At 44.6% G+C, this 21,977-nt stretch overlaps 1 protein-coding gene across 3 annotated transcripts in view; it reads left to right on the top strand.

Annotated features, from left to right (window-relative positions):
- The first annotated feature begins 2,900 nt into the window (after window positions 1-2,900).
- SLC16A14 (solute carrier family 16 member 14) overlaps window positions 2,901-21,977 on the top strand; it is a 34,276-nt gene continuing 15,199 nt past the window's right edge. The window contains exons 1-4 of one of the 3 annotated variants that reach the window (XM_042244356.2): window positions 2,901-3,275; window positions 6,927-7,084; window positions 11,709-11,980; window positions 17,841-17,984. In XM_042244356.2, the coding sequence (XP_042100290.1) occupies window positions 11,722-11,980; window positions 17,841-17,984 (403 nt within the window). In that variant the 5' untranslated portion in view covers window positions 2,901-3,275; window positions 6,927-7,084; window positions 11,709-11,721. Of the gene's footprint in view, window positions 3,276-6,926; window positions 7,102-11,708; window positions 11,981-17,840; window positions 17,985-21,977 lie in introns of all 3 variants that reach the window. The other 2 variants (XM_042244357.2, XM_027965284.3) reach the window with 2 other exon arrangements.

Here is a 21,977-nt window from a genome sequence, read left to right as displayed (position 1 = left end):
CCAAAATATGGAGACAATCCAAGTAAGTGTCCACTGATGGAAAGTGTCCACTGATGGAATATTATTCAGCTATTAAAAAAGAAGGAAATCCTGCCCCTTGTGACAGGAGGAATCTCGAAGACACTGTGGCAAGTGTAATAAACTAGGCAGAGAAAGACAAAAGCTGTAGAATCTCACTCATGTAGAATCTAAAAAAAAAAAAAGAGTTGCGCTCATGGAAGCAGAGAGTAGAGCAGTGGTTGCCAGGGTCTCGTGGGTGAGAGAAATGTGGAAATGTTGGTGAGAAATCTATGGTGCAGCACGGTGACTATAGTTAACAATATGGTAATGTATGCTTAGGGCTTCCCTGGTGGCTCAGATGGTAAAGAATCTGCCTGCAATGAGGGAGACCTGGGTTTGATCCCTGGGTCAGGAAGATCCCTGGAGAAGGGAATGGCAACCCACTCCAGTATTCTTGACTGGAGAAATTCATGGACAGAGAAGCTTGGTGGGCTACAGTCCATGGGGATGCAAAGGGTCAGACAAGACTGAGCAACTAACACTTTCACTAAATGTATGCATGAAATCTGCTGAGAGAGTAGACAAAGCGTTCTCACCACCACCAAAAAATAAAAAAAAAACCTGACACATGAGGTGACAGATGGTTTTATTGACTTGATTGTGATGTGACAGTCATTTCACAATATATATGTGTATCAAATCATCACGTTGTACACTCTAAGTATATATAATTTATTTGTCAATTATACCTCAATAAAGCTGGAAGGGGAAAAAAAGAAAAGCTTTTTTTGGGTATTCTGGATGCAAAATACCCATGGTCCAGAGGAGAAGTTTCTCAGACAGCAGATGAGAGTTTGCCTGGGATTGTGTGTGTGGGGGGGGGGGGGGGGGGGGGGTGAGGTGGCTGGCTTTCAAAGGGCACAGAAAAATTTTGGAGTTATTTGATTGAGCTGATGGTTCCACAGACTTATGCTAAAACTCATCAAGTTGTACATTTAAATATATATAGTTCACGCTACATGAATTATACCTCAATAAATCTAAAATATTTCAGAGGGATAAAAAAAGACTTAGTCTTACAGAGAAAAAAAAAATCTTACATAGCTCTTTCCAAACAAGATGGATCATCTACACTTGAGGTATTTGCCAGAAACTCTATCTTGACTTGCTGTCAAAAGCCAGGTTGAAATGAATGGTATCTGAGAAGGTCAGCCCACAAGAATATTATCCATTTGCTCATGTTCTGATCAGCAAAAGGAAAACATATGAACCACATAAGCCTGGTACCTCATCAAAATGTTCTCACTTAACCACAATTTCTTGTAATGTTCTCAATTATTTTTAATCAAGGCTTGATATAAGAAGGAGCAATGTGAATATTTTTGTTTTGCAAAAAAAACAAGGAACTAGGAAGAAAGATGGAAATTTATGATAAGTAGAATTATAGTCCCTCAAAGATGTCCACTGGGTTCCCTGGTGGCTCAGATGGTAAAGAATCTGCCTGCAATGAGGGAGACCTGAGTTCGATCCCCGGGTCAGGAAGATCCCTAGAGAAGGGAATGGCAACCCACTCCAGTATTCTTGCCTGGAGAATCTCATGGACAGAGGGGCCTGGCAGGCTGCAGTTCCATAGGGTCACAAAGGGTCGGACAAAACTGAGCCACTAACACTTTCACTTTCAAAGATATCCACATCATAAACTCTGGACCCTGTAAATATGTTACCTTAAAGAGCAAAGGGGAATTAAGGTTGTAGGTGTCATTAAGAATGTTAATCAGCTGACCTTAAAATGGGGAGATTGTTTGGATTATCCAATAACCCAGTTACCCCGGGTAGGCCTAATGTAATCCCAAGAGCCCTTAAATGTGGAAGAGCAGAACAGAAGAGCCTGTGGGAGCTGCGACTGTGTAGAAAGGTACAGAATGATGCAGCCATTTCTGGCTTTGAAGACAGAAGAAGTGGCCGGGATCCAGGGAATGTGGGCCGACTCCAGAAGTCTGAGTTCTCCCCTAGGGCTGCCAGGAGGAACACAAACCTGCCAGCTCCTTGATTTTAGCGAAGATCCCTTTCAGACTTCTGACCCCCAGAATTATGAAATAGTAAGCTACTGCTTTCAGTCACGAAGATGGTGATGCTCTATTAGAACAGCAATAGAGAACAGAGCGTGTCCAGTGAAGTAAAATAGCACTGGTTTCATTTATTCACACATTCACTCAACAAATACTGAAAACTCTCCCTGGGCAAAGCATTGAGTTGGGTACCCTGTTGGGAACAAAGCAGGTACAGGTGGAAATGAAATCCATGGTGCCCACGAATGGAGGAACCAGACAATGGTCAGATACTGGAAAGAGGACAAGGAGAGGTACCACGCAGGATGAAGTGAGGTGAGCGAAAGTCTCTCAGTCCCGTCCGACTCTTTGTGATCGCATGGAATGTAGCCCGCCAGGCTCCTCTGTCCATGGAATTCTCCAAGCCAGAATACTGGAATGGGTTGCCTTTCCCTTCTTCAGGGGATCTTCCCAACCCAGGGATCAAACCCAGGTCTCCCACATTGCAGGCGGATTCTTAACCAGCTGAGCCACAAGGGAACCCACCACGCAGGCTTTGGTCGCGAACACTGCAGGGCCTGCCTGACTCTTCCACCTACAAGCTGCTATATTATGTGGCCCAGCCTTTAGTGAGGATTTTCTTTTTTTTTCTTCCCCCATCACTTCTCTCCTATCTCAGAGAAATAAAGAAGGTCTTTCTATTCCCACCTGCATGTTAGGTTTCAGGTCCTTTCCTCCAGTTATAAACGTGCCGAGAGCATTTGAAAACCTCAGTCAAAGCTGAAAACTACAACCCGCCACAAGAGTGTGCACGTGAGGTGACTGCATTTTTTTTTTTTTTCCTGCCAAACCAGAATTAGCCGGTATGGGAATGAACAAGCGTGGAGATTTGAAATTGCACGGATTGGAAGGAAGCTCAGGTTAGGTTCGGGCACCTCCAAACGCACCCCACCCCCTTTTTTTTTAAAGCCACATGGACTGAGGTCTCTATCTCCAAGCTCCCCAAGACGGAGCTGGCCGGGCAGCGAGAAGCAGAGGCGCCGGGAGCCCGCACTGCGCGCCGAGCCAGGCGGAGCGCCGAGCCGCGGGCGCAGGGAGCTCCGGGATGATCCGCGACATCGCCACAAATCTCTCCGCCCAACCCCTCCGGGGGCTCCGAGGAAGGCAGCGAGTTAGGAGATCAGGGCCGGGAGCCGAGTGAGGCCGCCGCCCGGCGGGCTGTGGGCGGTGAGTATGCCGGGCCGCGCTGCGCCGCGGGCCCGGGATGGAGAGGTGCCGGGGGCATCTTGGACTGCGGTGGCCGCTGCGCCCCGAGACGCCCGGGAAGCGGCGGCGCGGGCCCCCAGGCCGGATCGGGGAAGGGGCTTCGGGCGATCGAGGGCAGGGCTGCGCAGAGGCGCGGTAGTCCAGCTCAGGCCGCCCGCCTGGGGGCTCGGGAGCCGCGGCTGAGGTCACCTCGGGGCGGGCGGGCTAGCGCCGGGCCGGGGCGGAGCGTGGGGACGCGCGTCGCTCCCACCGCGGCCAGGGCCCCGCGCCCGTCGTCCAGGGCGCACGGCTCCCCTCCGCACTCCCACCCGACCCCGGAGGCGCCCTCGGCCCCGCTCCCAGCCTCCTCTCCCGACCCCCTTTAGGGACTCGAACTACAAGTGATGGGGCGCGGGGAGGAGGGGGCAGGGGAACCCGGGTCAGAGGACTTTCGGGGTTGCGGGAGGACTCCTGGGGCAGGCTGCAGGGATTGCGATCGGCCCCGCTTCCCAGCGGAGCTGGCGGGCTCCCAGCGTGTGGGGAGACACGGGATGGAGAGGGGGGTGAGGGGGTCTTGAGGTGCTGGGGAAGGCGGAGCACGGAGAGTCCCTCCCGAAGAGGGCGGCGATCGGGGGAGGCAGGCGGCGGGGAGGCCGGACCGCGGGGATCAGGCCCCTGGCGTGAGATTCGGGTCCCTCAGAGCGGTTCTGATCGAGGCCCCTCAGGAAGGGAAGGGGAGACAAAAATGAGGCGAGGGGCCGGGGGCAGCTTTGTCGGGACCGGACGGCGCTGAGGCCTCGGACGGCGTTTTCGGAGCTCAACTCTGCTTAACAATTGAGCCGTTTTCTTTCCACGGAAAAGCTGATCTAGGCTCATTAGCAAGGATGAGTGAGGGTTATTATTGGACACTGGAAAGGTTCCTTTTCGCTTTGCCTGTGATGTGTATGTGTATGTGTATGAGACAGTCAGTCAGTTAGTTATTCTCCATTCACTAGTGATGGTGGGTAAAATAGGCTTTGGAATTCCTCAGACCCGGGTCCAAATTTGGCTTACCACGCAGGTGGTGCCAGTAGTAAAGAACCCACTTGCCAATGCAGGTAGACTTAAGAGAGGTGGGTTCGATCCCTGTGTTGGGAAGATCCCCTGGAGGAGGGCATGGCAACCCATTCTAGTTTCCCTGCCTGGAGAATCCCATGGACAGAGGAGCCTGGTGGGCTACCGTCCATAGGGTCGCAGAGTTGGACATGACTGAAGCAACTTAGCGCGCATGCATGCACCTGGTAGTTTAGCCTCTCAAAGCTGCATGGCCCCCGTTCTACAAGTAGCCTTGATTTCCTTATCTGTGAAATGGAACATTAGTATCAACTGGACAGAATCGTGGTGGAGAAGCCACCAAGCACAATCCCTGGCCATAGGAGGCACTCAGGTGTTCAGTTCCCTCTAATTTATGTGTTCAGTTCAGTTCAGTCGCTCAGTCGTGTCTGACTCTTTGCGGCCCCATGAATCGCAGCACGCCAGGCCTCCCTGTCCATCACCAACTCCCAGAGTTCACCCAAACTCTTGTCCATGGAGGTGGTGATGCCATCCAGCCATCTCATCCTCTGTCATCCCCTTCTCCTCCTGCCCCCAATCCCTCCCAGCATCAGGGTCTTTTCCAATGAGTCAACTCTTCGCATGAGGTGGCTAAAGTATTGGAGTTTCAGCTTTAGCATCAGTCCTTCCAAAGCACACCCAGGACTGATCTCCTTTGGAATGGACTGGTTGGATCTCCTTGCAGTCCAAGGGACTCTCAAGAGTCTTCTCCAACACCACAGTTCAAAATCATCAATTCTTCGGCGCTCAGCTTTCCTTACAGTCCAACTTTCACATCCAAACATGACCACTGGGAAAACCATAGCCTTGACTAGACGGACCTTTGTTGGCAAAGTAATGTACCCGACTGTCGTTTCTAGTGTGCTGTGGTCTCCGCACTAGCTCAGCTGCTCCAGGCTCTTTAGCCTGTTGACCTCAAGTGCACCCTCCAAAGGCTGGATATTTCCAGTGCATACCAGGTCTAGAGTGCAAATATTGATAAAGCCAGATTACAGAGGGGCCCACTACACACCTATATCTAATGATGAACCTGCTACCAGCATAGCTGTCCACCTCTGGGGAAGACTGTATTTTATATTTTATTTTGGAGCTTTCCCTTTCACTTCTCATTTATAGTGAACTCCTTACATGCCAACATAATCGACCCTGATGCTGGGAAAGATTGAGGGCAGGAGGAGAAGGGAGATGGTTGGATGGCATCACTGATTCAAGGGACATGAGTTTGAGCCAACTCTGGGAGATAGTGAAAGACAGGGAAGCCTGGCATGCTGCAGCCCATGGGATCACAGAGTTGGACCAAACAACAACATCACAATAGTCAAATTAAAAATCGATGACTTGCTTATAAAACTTACTCCCCTAACAGCAGTGTGGAAAGTTTCATTTCCTTTTCATCTCTGAAACACTCCGCAGGCTCTGAATTATTTTCATTTCTGCCTGTTACCAGGTAAATATGTAGCTGACTTCCATGTCATAGCCTGCGTATGTTACTTCATTTACCCCATAAATAGTTTCTCTTTCACTGGTAATGAACTCACTTTAGGGAAGGTGGGAAGTTGACTATTGGTCCCTAATCTTCCCATCTCCTTCCTTCAGCTTCTTCAGTGCCAGGCCCTAATGTGCCAGGCAGGGCTTCTATTGTAGGTGAGCCTAGAATGGGTTACACTTTATACTTCCCTTTCGATCATTAGGCAGACTGTCCTCTCATGGTGGGAGATGAGGGTGTTGGGGAAGTACACACACAAGTCTACAGCCCAGTGCAGAATAGTCTTCCCAAGGGAAAGGGCTCTGAATTGCCACCAGTCTACTGGAGGGAAGAAGCTGAACCAGCAGATGTTTAAAAGATAGAGGGAACTTTACTTTCTTATAATAAAGTTTGTTATTCAGTCACTGAGTTGTGCCCGTCTCTTTGCCACCCCATGGACTGCAGCACACCAGACTTCTCTGTCCTTCCCATCTCCCGGAGCTTGCTCAAACACATGTCCATTGAGTCGGTGATGCCATCCAGTCATCACATCCTCTGTCGCCCCCTTCTCCTCCTGCCCTCAATTTTTCCCAGCATCAAGGTCTTTGCATCAGATGGCTAAAGTATTGGAGCTTCAGCATGAGTTCTTCCAATGAATATTCAAGGCTGATTTCCTTTTGGATTGACTGGTTTGATCTCCTTGATATATATTTATTTAGAACTTTCCCCAAAAATTTAAATAAAGAGAGAAATTACTTGAAAGACCATCATTCAAAGAATAATCTCCATCAACAGGTTTGTTTCACTCCAGTCTGTTTCCCCCACTCCCCCACGGATAACATATTTTTTAAAACAACCAAAAAGGAGTTATTTCATGCACCCCGTTTTGTGACCCCCCCAAGTATAATTCACACCTTAGTGTGACCTTTATATGTCTTCAAAGAGCCTGTGTAGTTTTATTTTTGATGGTGCACTGGCATTGCATAGCTATGGCATAAGTGACTGATTTAACACTTACTGTAATGTTGGATATTAGAGATATTTGTAAGATTTTTTTTTTCCTCATTCTTTCAAAGTTTCACTATTAGAATTCAGTTAAACCTTGAAGGATGAGCAGAAGAGGAGCAGGAGATTAGAAGGAGAGAAGAGAGTACCCGAAAGAAGAAAACGTCACGCACAAAACCTCGCAAGGCTGTGCCAGGTTCAGGGAGCTGCAGGTGCTTCCACCAGCCTGGCAAGTAGAGGGCAAAGGTGAAGAACGGGAGGAGGGAGCTGGCAGAGTGGCAGATAACGCAAGAGGAGAACCTGGGGGCAGACAGGGCAGTTTGAACTTGATCCTCAAGATAACCTGACGGGGTGGGGAAGTTACACAGTAAGATAGCATTTTATCGCTCCCAGCAGCCTGGGTAAACGAGAGATGAGGGGAAGAACCCAGCAGAGAGCAGCGGCGTGGGCAGGAAGTGCAGTGGCTGAGAACTGCCTAGCTGTTTAAGAGATAGAATCATCTAAAAGATAAAAACAATGAATATGAAAGGAAGAGTCAAGCTGTGTTAATTGCTCGGTGGTGTCCAACTCTTTGCAACACCATGGACTGTAGGCTGCCAGGCTCTCTGTCTGTAGAGTTTCCCAGGCAAGAGTACTGGAGTGGGTTGCCATTTCCTTCTCCAGAGGATCGAACCTGGGCCTCCTGCATTGCAGGTAGACGCTTTACTGTCTGAGCCACCAGGGAAGCCCAACAGATAAAAATAATGAGTACGAGAGAAAGGAAGAGTCACGATGAGCCCCAGGATAGATCCTTTAAATTGCTCTTCCACTAGCATCTTTGATCCTTTAGTGCCTGTTTCCTCCCAACAAACTCTTAGTCTGGGGATTAGTGAACTTTTCCTATAAAGGGTCAGAGAGTAAGGATTTTAAGTTCTGCAGGTCACATAGCCTTCAAAAAGGTAAAAACAATTCTTCGCTCAGGAGTGTCCAGACAGAGGCGGTGCACACGGCACAGGGTGCTTCCCTAAAGGAGGCTGGGCTCTGGGTGCTTTGCCACATCTGCTTCTCTGTCCTCTCGTCCATGCACAGAAAAGCCCCCCAGTTGGAGGTGTTCCTAGTGCATTTGGGACCGTTTTTTTTACATCACCTTCCTCCACTGCAACTAAAGGATTTTCAATAATAATCACATGTCATGGTCAGTAATAATGTTTTTCGGATTTGCTCTTTGGTTTTAATATAATTACCTGAAGCAAAGAATGCATTTGCATTTTAAAGACATTATTCAAACTGAGTAAAACATTTCTTGCATTGACTGCTTTCCAAACCCAAGTTTTTCACCTTGCAGTCTTGCATGCTGTTTCGCTCTTTTAAATTTTAAACAAAAATAAAGACTGCAGGTGGGCATGTGGAGGGCAAAAGTCAAGTAGCTGGCATCCTGCTCTTCATCTCCACCATCATGTGATGTCAGGGTCCATCTCAAATGTCCTGCTAAAGGCAGTGATGTGTAACATTGCAGGCACTGCAGATCCCAGCTGAGCTGAGGTGAGTGTCAGCAGTTCTAAATTCTTAGAAACTCTTACTGTCAAAACAGATATGTGCATACAGATGGTCAAAAGACACAAGAAAAGATGTTCAATGCAAATTGAAATTTCAGTGGTCAGAATAGCCACCGTCAAGAAGTCTACAAATAATAAATGCTGGAGAGGATGTGGAGAAAAAGGGAACCCTCCTACACTCTTGGTAGAAATGTAAATTTGTGTAGCCACTATAGAAAACAGTGTGGAGCTTCCTTTAAAACCTAAAAATAGAGTTGCCATATGATCTAGCAGTTCCACTCATGGGCATGTATCTGGAGAAAACCATAATTCAAAAAGATACATACACCCGAATTTTCACTGCAGCACTGTTTACCATAGCCAAAATGTAGAAGAAGCCAAAATGTCCATCAACAGAGGAATGGATAAAGAAAATGTGGTACATATATACAATAGAATAATATCCAGCCATTAAAAAAAATAATGCCATTTGCAGTAACATGGGTGGATCTAGAGATTGTCATACTGAGTGAATTATGTCAGATAGGAAAACACAAATATCATATGCTATCACTCATGTGGAATCTAAAAAATGAAACAAATGAACTTATTCACAAACAGAAACAGATTCACACTTAGAAAACAAACTTATGGTTACCAAAGAGGAAAGGTCAGAGGGAGGGATAAATTAGGAGTTTGGAATTAACATATACACACTACTGTAAATAAAATAGATAATCAATAAGGACCTACTGCGTAGCACAGGAAACTACATTCAATATTATATAATAACCTATAAAGGAAACTGAATTGCTGTGCTGTACTCCTGACATGCTATTGTAAATCAACTATACTTCAATAAAAAGATTTTTTAAAAAGAAATAGACAGTAAAGAGAAAAAGCCAGGTATGTGCAGCTGGGGCCCTATATGTGTCAGTTCAGTTCAGTCGCTCAGTCGTGTCCAACTCTTTGTGACCCCATGGACTGCAGCACGCCAGGCTTCCCGGTCCATCACCAACTCCCGGAGCTTGCTCAAACTCATGTCCATTGAGTCGGTCATGCCATCCAGCCATCTCATCCTCTGTCATCCCCTTCTCTTCCTGCTCTCAATCTTGCCCAGCATCTGGGTCTTTTCCAGTGAGCCAGTTCTTCTCATCAGGTAGCCGAAGCCAAAATATCACCATTAGTTGTCTGAAATAACTTCCGTGTAGGGCACAGTGTTTAGAAAATGATGCTGATGCGATGCTTACAGACATAATATGAAAACATCAGTGTTTGAAACTTTGACCAACAAAGGATTTTTTCAGGGAAGGGTATTTTGTCAGTGACATCTAGAATTACTGGCACAACAGTGATGACAAAAGAGCAGACCAACTTTTAGTCCTTTGTTCTTGCTTTTTTTGTCCTCGTTGGTGGTTTCTGGGGCCTCTGCTCTGTCCATGGTGCTTCACTGCCTGGTAGGGCTCAGCTGCCCAACAATCATTTCCACTTGTTGTAGACAGTAGTTTGTTTCATTGTCCTGAACACTGAGGCCCCAACATAGCCACCATCCTCCTCGTTCTCAACCAATGAGCTAGCTTCCCTGGACTTCACCAAAGAAATTACACTAATAAGCATAACTTTCCATCCCATGCTTACCATCTTATCTCTATCTACCTGCTGCTTCCTCCAGTCTTAGAGGATTGGTCACCCTTCCTGATCAAGACTAACTCTGTCCCATGACCTCTGGGATTAGTCATTCTCTGTCTTTCTGGGCTTCCCAAGTGGCTCAGTGGGTAAAGAATTTGCGTGCAGTGTAGAAGTCACAAAATACTTGGGTTTGATCCTTGAGTTGGGAAGATCCCCTCGGGGAAGGGCGTGGCGGTCCACTCCAGTATTCTTTCCTGGAGAATCCCATGGACAGAGGAGCCTGGCAGACTACGGTCCATGGGGTCACAGAGAGTCAGACATGACTGAAGTAACTTAGCACGCATGCATCTATGCCTGTCTCTGTCTTTATCTCTATCTCTATTTTTTTCTTTATTCTCAGTTCCTATGCACATACTTCAATCTCATCCTACAAGATAAAACCAGAGACCTTCCCTGACCTGGTATCGTCTCCCCTCTAGCTCCATCCAACCTCCATCCCCTTGATCGAACAACTTGAGAGATAGGTCTATGCAAAGCACATATCCCATTTTATCTCTTCCTTGTGCAAATGCAGCTGCCAACTGTTCATTTTGTAAAGATAAACTCCAAGATCCTTTTTTGACACATAAGGGTCTTCAAGATCTGCTTGCTGCTGCTGCTAAGTTGTGTCCGACTCTGTGCAATCCCATAGAAGGCAGCCCACCAGGCTCCGCCGTCCCTGGGATTCTCCAGGCAGGAACACTGGAGTGGGTTGCCATTTCCTTCTCCAATGCATGAAAGTGAAAAGTGAAAGTGAAGTTGTATCCGATGCTTCACGACCCCATGGACTGTAGCCCACCAGGCTCCTTTGTCCATGGGATTTTCTGGGCAAGAGTACTGGAATGGGGTGCCATTGCCTTCTCTGCTTCAAGATATAGCCCCTGGCTTTCCGGTAACCTGAACATCACTGTAGTGTCCAAATTTCTTTAGTCTGATTTCCTATTGTCTTATCAGTTTTCTAGCTTCCCAGGTAAATGCTCAGAATGGGGTGGACAGAGGGGATAAAAGTAAGTCTTGTATGTCAGACATAGCATCACCATTATTAGAAAACTCTATCTCCCGTTGTCAGATAACAAATTAGCTTCTTCTTTACCAGTCTCCCCTGAGTTGGGTTCATATGAGTCAGTCATCCTGAGACCAACCCCCTGTAGCTGTACTGAACAAATTGAACACTTGGACCCACAAAACTAAGAACAATATCCTCTGCCAGGAGCCTGCACAGGACCGAGCTACTCTGCCTAAGGCCAAGCGCCTTACTTCTCTGACACCTCTATTATCTGTCAGTTTCCACCTCAGTAAGGGATACAAGGCTTGGGCTTTGGAATCAGGAATAGCTGGGTTCAATTCCCAGGTTCCTGTCGAGCCATACTATCTACTGGCCTTGAGAACTTGGGAAAGTTGCCTAACTTCTCTGAGTCGATTTTCATTTCTTTGAAATAACCATCATAGTACTTATATACAGGATGACTGTAAAGATGAAACAGGTTTCATAAAAGCACTTGGTCTTGTGAAAAAGCAAGGCGTGTTCCCAAATCTACATAATGACGAAGACTAAAGATCCAGTGTGACGGTGGGGTGACTTTGGTTTTGATGGAGAGGTAGTGCTGTCCAAAGAAGGAGATATTTTTTGTTCTGATGTTCCATGAAATTATTTGTCCTTATGTATTTCAGAACATCTTGGAAAATGTATACAAGTCATGAAGACATTGGGTATGATTTTGAAGATGACCCCAAAGATAAGAAGACACTGAAACCCCACCCAGATATTGATGGCGGCTGGGCCTGGATGATGGTCTTGTCCTCTTTCTTTGTGCACATCCTCATCATGGGCTCCCAGATGGCCCTGGGCGTCCTCAACGTGGAGTGGCTTGAAGAATTCCATCAGAGCCGCGGCCTGACGGCATGGGTCAGCTCCCTCAGCATGGGCGTCACCTTGATTGTGGGTATGTTCACGCGTGACCTGTTGTCAGTTATAGTATGACAGTCCCTTGCTGTAAGTCATGCTTTCTCTAGTTGAAGTACCAGGGATTAGATGTTAGTGGATGTTACTCTTGTTTTCATTGTGGTCACATATACGTAACATGAAATTTACCCTTTTAACCATTTTTAGGTATACAGTTCAATACCATTGAGTACATTCATCACCACCATCCATCTCCAGAACTTTTCTCATCTTCCTAAACTGAAATCCTACCAATTAAGCCATAACTCCCCATTGCCACCTCTCCTCTCAGCCCCCTGTCTCTGGCCACTACCATTCTGTTTTATGTCTCTATGAATTTGTTTACTCTAAGTACCTTGAATAAATAGAATCTGATAATATTTGTTCTTTTGTGTGATACTCCTATTTGAGTACTGTAAACATTGGTGTCGGAGAACACTCTTGAGAGTCTCTTGGACTGCAAGGAGATCCAACCAGTCCAAAGGAGATCAGCCTTGGGTGTTCTTTGGAAGGAATGATGATAAAGCTGAAACTCCAATACTTTGGCCACCTCATGCGAAGAGTTGACTCATTGGAAAAGACTCCAATGCTGGGAGGGATTGGGGGCCGGAGGAAAAGGGGATGACAGAGGATGAGATGGCTGGATGGCATCACTGACTCAATGGACATGAGTTTGAGTGAACTCTGGGAGTTGGTGATGGACAGGGAGGCCTGGTGTGCTGCAATTCATGGGGTCACAAAGAGTCAGACATGACTGAGCGACTGAACTGAACTGAACTGAAACATTTTGAGCATTTAAAAAAATGATCATTAAAAATTTTGCCCCTGTTTTCTTAACTATTATAAATCATTACCATTACAAATCTGTTTTTAAACACTTATCAATATTTTTAAAACATAAAAAACTTAGAGAAAACACAGTAAAAGTAAATAGCCATCTTATTTCAGAGCCCTGGTGTTTTAAATTTGGAATATTGATCCCATGTGGTTGAAAAATCTATTAAACTGTTTTTAGAAAGGTTATAGATACAGCTAACAGGAAGGAATAATAACATATTCTTGTATTTTGTAGTTTAAGCTAACCACCCAGCAGTCTATGAAAGCAATTCTTACCTAGTTGGAGATAGTAAATCAGAAAGCTGAAAAAAAGTGAAAGTGGTTAGTCACTCAGTCTTTGTGAGCTCATGGATTGTAGCCCGTCAGGCTCCTCTGTCCATGGGATTCTCCAGGCAAAAATACTGGAGAATACTGCCCTACCCTTCTCCAGGGAAAACATAAATGGCCTCAAATATCTTCCTGGTTTTGTGAAAGTATGTGTATGACAGGCATATGTGTGTTTGACAAGAGTCTGTGCCTTGTCAGTGATTTCCACATTGGTAATTAATTGCTTGAATTCAATTCAGAGATTTGTTGATCTTGGCTGGTATTCAGCCAGTTTGTTTTTGGATAATACCGGTGACCGTGCTAATGACAGAAAACAAGGACAGAGTGTTATTTCTCTAGATGTGTGCAGGGGGTATGTGTTTATCACAGGGAATGGTTACTGATCTAGTTCTAAAATTAAATAAGGGCACCATTATGTGTGTGAGTGAATTGTTGATAAATCATTTTTGCCTGTAACTGTAATTAACTGACTCCTTCAACCCTGCCGTGGCCTTGTTCAAATCAGGACTGTTGCCTCATATAAGAAGTGCAAGTAGATTAATCTTAGTGCAGGGAGTTGCTAGTTTTATGTTGGGTATGGGCTTCCCTAGTGGCTCAGATGGTAAAGAATCTGCCTGCAATGAAGGAGACCCTGGTTGGATCCCTGGGTTGGGAAGATCCCCTGCAAGAGGGCATGGCAACCCACTCCAGTATTCTTGCCTGGAGAATTCCATGGACAGAGGAGCCTGGCGGGCTACAGTCCAGGGGGTTGCAAAGAGTCAGACATGACTGAGTGAATAACACTTTCATGTTGGATATAATTTTACCTTTTCAATGAGTAAGTAAAGGAAAACTAGTCTTCTGAAATACTTAAATCCATTTTCTTACCTTTTTAAAAATGAACATTTAGAGGGTAGAACAAAATACTTTCAGATTCAAACTAGGAAGTGTGTGTGTACAACAAAAAAGAAAATTCAGCCAAAGGCCAGGATATTTGTCCCAATTTTCCTAGCCATCCAGTAAGATTGTCTTTGGTATTAATTCATGTTTCACAAGTTCCACAGGCGTAAACAATGAAAATCATTCCTAAAGTTTTTGGATGTGGTTCTTGGGCTTCCCTCATAGCTCAGTTGGTAAAGAATCTGCCTACAATGAGACCCTGGCTTGATTCCTGGGTCGGGAAGATCCCCTGGAGAAAGGATAGGCCACCCACTCCAGTATTCTTGGGCTTCCCTGTGGCTCAGCTCATAAAGAATCTGTCCGCAGTGCGGGAGACCCAGGTCCAATCCCTAGGTTGGGAAGATCCCATGGAGAAGGGAAAGGCTACCCACTCCAGTATTCTGGCCTGGAGAGTTCCATGGACTGTATAGCCCATGGGGGTCACAAAGAGTCAGACACAACTAAGCTACTTTCACTTTCACTTTCCTGAAGATGATCCCCAAATCACAACACCTAACTCAACAGTGGTGATGAAATGTGATTGTCACCTTTAATTGGGAGGTAACCGTGGATTCTGAATTCTGAGAGTCCTTGAATTCCAGACAGTGGAGCTTCCGACAGTAGAATAACCTTTCTTCAGGAAAGGTACCTGCCAGATAAACATCTTTTATCTTGTGCTCAGAAATTATAGCACAGCAAGGCTCATAGTTATATAAATGAAAGGTCTTTTATTCTATCATGACCCTAAATTGCTATTCATTATCTAAGGTGCCTGATACAGGTGGCAGCAGATATGTTGAGTGCTTTTCCAAGGCAGAAGTCAGCAAAAACAGCTCTCCTTTATTTAGCACTTATTACACACCAAGTGTGGGCTTCCCAGGTGGTGCTAGTGGTAAAGAACATGCCTGTCAATGCAGGAGATGTAAGAGAGGTGGGTTCAATCCCTGGGTCGGCAAGCTCCCCTGGAGAAGGGTATGGCAACCCCCTCCAGTATACTTGCCTGGAAAATTCCACGGACAGAGGAGTCTGGTGGGCTACAGCCCACAGTGTTGTAAAGAGCTGGACACGACTGAAGCTAATTAGCATGCACGAACTCATGCACATGCCAAGTGTATATGATGTACGTGATCTCATTCGATTCTCTGGCAAGCCTGGGGGCCAGACCCTCATCTTCATCTCACAGAGGAGAACATGCAACACTCAGAGACATTACATTACTGAAGTTAACTTGTAACCAGTAAGTGAGGGACAGGCTTCAAATGGGATCCATTGGAATCCAAAATGGTGCCCACTCTACCATCCTGCCTGCCATGACATTGAACGAGAACCAAAAATATATTTGAAGTGAATAAGTATAAATTGTTTTCTCTTTCTCATCCTTGTAAGGACATTGAGTTACTGCTTTTAAATTTAAAAATTCCATGGATTGTGTCACAGAGTTGAAAGCACTCTCTTGGGCAGTGACTCGCGCATGGGAAATTAAGTAAATTCATCCTTTGTTTTATTTGGCTGTGTCGAGTATTAGTTGCAGCGCTTGAGGTCTTCCTTGTGTCATATGAGGTCTTCCATCTCAGTGCACAGACTCTCTAGTTGTAGCACACAAGCTCAGGAGTTGCGTGGGCTTCATTGCTCCACGGCATGTGAGATCTTAGTTCCCTGACCAGGGACTGAACCCACGTCCCCTGCATTGCAAGGCTGATTCTTGAACTGCTGGATCACCAGGAAGTCCCAGCTTAGTAAATTTTTAACCTGAAATAGTCCCACCTGAACATAGGGTTTCATAACTACATAAAGTAATAATGATCAAAAAATGTGACATCTTTTTTATTTTTTTTGGCGACACTGCACAATTTGAGGGATCTTAGTGCAATGAGAGTTCTGAGTCCTAACCACTGACTGCCAAGGAATTCCCTAAGATGATGTTTAAAATGCATGATCTTGGACGTCCCTGGTAGTCCTGCGGTAAAAACTACACCCTTCCAATGCAGGGGACTTGTGTTCCACCCCTGGTTGGGGAATTAAGATCCCACATTCCCCACAGCACAGTCAAAAAAATAAATAAAATGGATAATCTTACTGAATGCTCCAATACTTTGACCACCTGTTGTGAAGAGCCCACTCGTTGGAAAACACCCTGATGCTGGAAAAGACTGAGGGCAAAAGGAGAAGAGGGAGGCAGAGGATGAGATGGTTAAATAGCTTCACTGACTGAGTAGATACGAATTTGAGCAAACTCCAGGAGATAGTGAAGGACAGAGGAGCCTGGTGTGCTGCAGTCCATGAGGTCGCAAAATCAGACCCGACTTAGCGGCTGAACAACAACAGCAACACTGAATGTTGAGTACAGCCTCAAATGGTATTACTAAAATATAGATTGCTGTTTGAAGAAGGAATCTCTTATCCCAAGACAAGTTGCCAGAAAGGCAGGAAGAAAAGAGGGTTGACCAAAAAAAATAGAGCAAAGTATATTCCTGAATCTCCACACAGTGTCCTAAATGCATAGCCTGATGGGCCGCATTGGAACTGAGAGTCAGCAGAGCCTGAAGTATGTGAAGTCATGAGAAGCTCTTTCCGGCTTGGTTTGCATCTAGATGTCCTCATGAAAACAGGCTACAGGTGCCTCGCCTGAAGCATGGACGTCCCGAGAGCCCCCTTCCATACTCCCTTAAAGTCTGGAGAAAAAACTCAAATATGTACGGAAGCCAAACAAGCAATGTACGTGAGACCAGGAGGCCAAATAAGAGACTAACATTTGGGTGGGGACTGCGGCAAACTGGAGGGGGTGTGACACAGCCAAACAGGATCACCTGCCATACAGAGCCAGCTGCTTTGGGCCGTATGGGAAGATCTGTTGCCCCTGGATTTTTTATGAATAATCCTAATTTTTCAATGTTGGCAACTGACTCAAAACATTTAAAACTTTGTTCTTGATAAACAAATGTATACATGGGCTCGGTGGAGCCCCTGGACCTCTAGTGGAAGATCTGTTGTAGACCAGAAAATGAATCAACATGTCTGTTTATTTTAGGTCTGTCTTCCCTGAAAATCTAGAACCTTGCGTTCTTCGGGGACATTATTGAAACCTGTCTTTGCGTGCCAAAAGCCCTCTGCACATAAGGGCACGGTGAGGGGTTTGGTTTGTTTTAGTTAACAGCCCTAGTAATGTTTTGTCTTCATATAAAGATTCCCTAAGAAAAGAAAATGAAAATAAAATGCCACTCAGTTCAGTTCAGTTCAGTCGCTCAGTCGTGTCTGACTCTTTGCGACCCCAGGGACTGTAGCACGCCAGGCTTCCCTGTCCATCACCAACTCCTGAAGTTTACTCAAACTGATGTCCACTGAGTTGGTGATGCCATCCAACCATCTCATCCTCTGTTGTCCCCTTCTCCTCCTGCCTTCAACCTTTCCCAGCATCAGGGTCTTTTCAAATGAGTCAGTTCTTCGCATCAGGTGGCCAAAGTATTGGAGTTTCAGCTTCAGCATCAGTCCTTCTAATGAACACTCAGGACTGATCTCCTTTAGGATGGTCTGGTTGGATCTCCTTGCAGTCCAAGGGATTCTCAAGAGTCTTCTCCAACACCACAGTTCAAAAACATCGATTCTTCAGTGCTCGGCTTTATTTATGGTCCAACTCTCACATCCATACATGACTACTGGAAAAACTATAGCCTTGACTAGAGGGACCTTTGTTGGCAAGTAATGTCTCTGCTTTTTAATATGTTGTCTAGGTTGGTAATAACTTTCCACTAGTCAGTTCCTTTCTCAATGTTCTGTGACAGGACCTTTCATCGGCTTGTTCATTAACACCTGTGGGTGCCGCCGGACGGCCATCATCGGAGGGCTCCTGAACTCGCTGGGCTGGGTGTTGAGTGCCTACGCCGTGAACGTGTATTATCTCTTTATTACCTTTGGACTGGCAGCTGGTAAGCATTGTGGATTTCTTTTTTTTTTTTTTTTTTTTTGCCACTCCACATACCATGTGGAATCTTAGGTTCCCAACCAGGGGTGGAACCCAGACTCCTTGTTTTGGACGCACAGAGTCTTGACCACTGGGCCTCCAGGAAAGTCCCCATAAGTGGTTTTCCTAAACTTGACTTTATGTGTTTCTGTTGAGCATTTGGGCAATGAATTTCATCGTGGAGAAAAGAGACCCATTAAATATTTAGTCCCTTTGTCTCCATCCCACCCTATCCATATCCTATCCTCCAGGTAATACTTTTAATATAAGATATTAAATATGCCTGAAGCTTGAGGAAACAACCAAACAGCTGTACTTGGCCTCCCTAATAGAATTTAATTAAATTTTCTATATCTGGTTCTAAGTGCTAGTCCTTCTCTTGTAACAAAACCCACGTACTAACAACATTCTCTCATTTAAGAACTGCAGAATCCAGTGTGAATCAGAGAAAAATCACGTTCTCCTTTGGCTCTGTTCAAAATAATGAAATAGCAGCCAAACTCACACAGCTTTAGAGACTGTAAGAATCAAATCCAGAGCAGAATGGCAGTCCCCAGGAGATACATAAAAATTAGCTCAGGCAGCACAATTTGCATATCCATTTTGCAAAATGTATTCCCAGCCATAATTTCTTCTATCAACAGATAGCAGAATGCACATGGATAAGTAGTTTCTTACTCATACAGTTGTATTTCAGTGAACCGGATCCAGCCTGACCTTTTTGAATACAGAGCTATAATCATCATAAATGGCACCTTGATGGTGGTGTTTTCATAAGAGTTCAAAGTTAGAATTGGAACCCTTGCTTTTTTTCCCCCCCACTTATATGTGTGACTTTGGGAAAATTACTTAACTTGTGTATGCCTCAGTCTCTTTATCTGCAAATGGAATAATTGACTGCTTGGCTTACAGGATTGTTGAACAGGTTATATGAAATGATCTGTATGAAGCACTTAGCACAATGCTTGGCACATAATAAAGTCTTAAGCAAATGTTAGCTAATATATAGTTACTATTATATATAATACAATGTTTTTGTTATAAGCTTAAGTTTATGCTTTAAGGTAGCAGGAGAAGGTGAACATAAAAACCAATTGTCCACATAAGCTGACAAGTTGGTTCTCTGTGATGTGTCCACATATACAGCTTTAGGTGTAAAAAGCACTTCTGTATGCTGTGAAGCCTAGTTTGGAAATCATTGATCTGAAGTGAAGGACTTGACAACAGTTCTTAAAGAACAATTCAAAATATTTTTCCTGAGGCGATTTAGAAACTTCCCCATAACAGTCCAATGAATAGAGCTGGCACAGGGATTTTACTTCTGCTAAAACAGAGAGTCACACCGGGGTCTCTGGGCAGACACATGGGAGCCCCTAGGAACTTGATCCATGTTGTCTGGACATATGTACTATGAATCGATCCCCAAAACTGGTACTTGAGGGAGTTACCTGGTGGTCCAGTGGGTTTACCAGTGTTAGAACTTGGCCCTCCACTGCCATGACTCAGGTTCAATCCCTGGTCAGAGAGCTAAGATCATACAAGCATGGCCAAAAGAAAAAACTAAGACTTGAAATTTATTCCCATCATTTAGACATGCCTATGGTCAGACTCTTTGTTTCAGACTCTTCGTTTAAATGGAATTTTATGTCTTGCAATTAGTTGCCTTTGATCCTCAAATGATAATCTCCATATTCATTCATTTACTTATTTATTCAACAAGTATTTATGGATCCAAGGAAGTAGGAGAAAGATCAGGAGACCAGTGAAAGGAAAGTGTTTCTTGAAACACTTTATTGCACCCACTTTTTATACAGGAAACACTTGAAGAAAGTCTCTGAAAATAAATGTATCCACTTTCTCCCCAAATATAATTATATTTAAGTGGAAAATCCAGCTAAATCAGCTAGCTTGTATACTGTGGGCTGTCATTAGTGAGACATTTTGAAACTGATTGACCCTATTTTATAGAAAAGAAAAAAGTTAGATGCAAAGATCTGCAAAAAGTGAGTGACTGAAACAACAAAAACAAAACTAAATTAATTTAAAAAATTTTAAAGGCAAGTTATTGAGATATGTATGTGTGTAAGCATGTTTATCACTGTACAGTGATAAACATATTTATATATCTGTATGTACATCTCTCTTTATGTTTGAAAGAGACTTTGGTGACATCCTTCATTACAAGAAGCATTTGAGGCAGATTTATTTGTATTTGTTTTTTTAACATCTAGGCAATTAAAATTGCATGGATATCCTCCTAATGAGCAGAAAATTGACATCTGTTTGAGTGATCTTACTTACCCAGGAGAGTCTGGACAAACATCTTCAGCTCTCCCATTCAAGGGCTCCATTTTCTTACTCGGCTCCTGGAAGAAACTTTCCCTCCAATCCGAGCTTTTTACTCAAAACCACGGGGTTGATTCTCCCCTGCTCTTCTTCTTCCTGGCTTATCTGGGTACAAAGTGAAAGTGTTAGTCGCTCAGTCTGACTCTTTGCAAAGAGTCTGACTCTTTGCAACCCCATGGACTGTAGCCCTCCAGGCTCCTCTGTCCATGAATTCTCCAGGCAAGAATACTGGATTGGGTTACCATTCCCTTCTCCAGGAGAGCTTCCCCACCCAGGGATTGAACGTTGGTCTCCTGAATTGCAGGCGGATTCTTTCTGGCTGAGTCACCAGGGAATCGACCTGATGTGGTGAAGAACTGTTCCAGGGTCCTGCTTGACCACTGGGCTAGGGCCTCAGTATCTCCAAGGCCTGTCTTACACACTCATAGAATAATTGTGCCGATTACAAATCACAAAGTCACATAAGGAAGGGGGATGCTGTTCAGGACAAGGAGAAGTAATAGATGTTTATAGCATCAGGCACGGATTTTTTTTTTCTCACACGTCATGGGAATATTTATTATTTAAATGATGTTATAATTGGTGCTACTCTTAAGCTTTGGTCTCTCGATTCGGTTCCTTATTAGTCATTTCATTCTGCTGCTGTTTAGCGATCCGTAACCACATTTAATTTAGGATGTTGGTTATTGTCAGTGACAAATCAGATTTTGAAAAGTAAACTTCTGTGCCTCCAGCAAAATGCAGAATGGCAAATTTCAAAGGACAAATGATCCAGTTTCCTCAACAAGTAAATTGTGAGGAAAATAGAGAACTTAAGAGACTTAAAGTATATATATATAGATAGATAGATAGATAGATAGATAGATAGATAGATAGATAGATATAGATCAACAAATAGCAATGTGTGGGCCTTACTTGATTTAAACAAATTTTTAAAAAATATGGTCATTTTTGAGACAGGGTCTTCCCCAGTGGTGCAGCAGTAAAAAAAAAAAAAAAAAAAAAAAATCCACCTGCAAATGCAGGGGACATGGGTTTGATCCCTGGGTTGGGAAGATCCCCTGCAGAAAGAAATAGCAACCCACTCCAGTATTCTTGCCTGGAGAATCCCATGGACAGAGGAGCCTGGCAGGCTACAGTCCATAGGGTTGCAAAGAGTAGGAAATGACTGAAGCAACTGAGCAGCAGCGTAAGACAATTAGAAATTTAAATATATTCTGGATATTTTATGATATCAAGGAATAATTCATTTTTCAGATAAGATAATGATGAGATTATCCAGTTTAAAGAATTCATCTATTTTAAAAGCTGGAGCAAAAAGCTTCTGCAGCTCCATCTTGGCAGCCGAGGGATGAGCAGTTAAGGGTGAGACAAAGCACGGACGATGGAAAGGGACCAGACCTTGCAGTTGGGTCTGCATTCCAATCCAGATTCTCCGGCTACCTGCTGCAAGGTCAGGGAAAGTTTCTTAATCTCCATGAGGTTCAATGCTCCTTTTAATAATTTGGGTATAACCACAGGTAGCTTTCAGGTTATTGTGAAAATTAAACCAGATAAAACCTGAAAGGCAGCTGGCACATCATCGCCACTCAATCAGCGGTAACTGTTATTA

The sequence above is a fragment of the Ovis aries genome, chromosome 2 (genome assembly GCF_016772045.2).
Source record: "Ovis aries strain OAR_USU_Benz2616 breed Rambouillet chromosome 2, ARS-UI_Ramb_v3.0, whole genome shotgun sequence".
NCBI classification, from domain to species: Eukaryota; Metazoa; Chordata; class Mammalia; order Artiodactyla; family Bovidae; genus Ovis; species Ovis aries.
The sequence above is the reverse complement of the archived record's forward strand: the minus strand, read 5'-3'. Positions and strand labels throughout refer to the sequence as shown.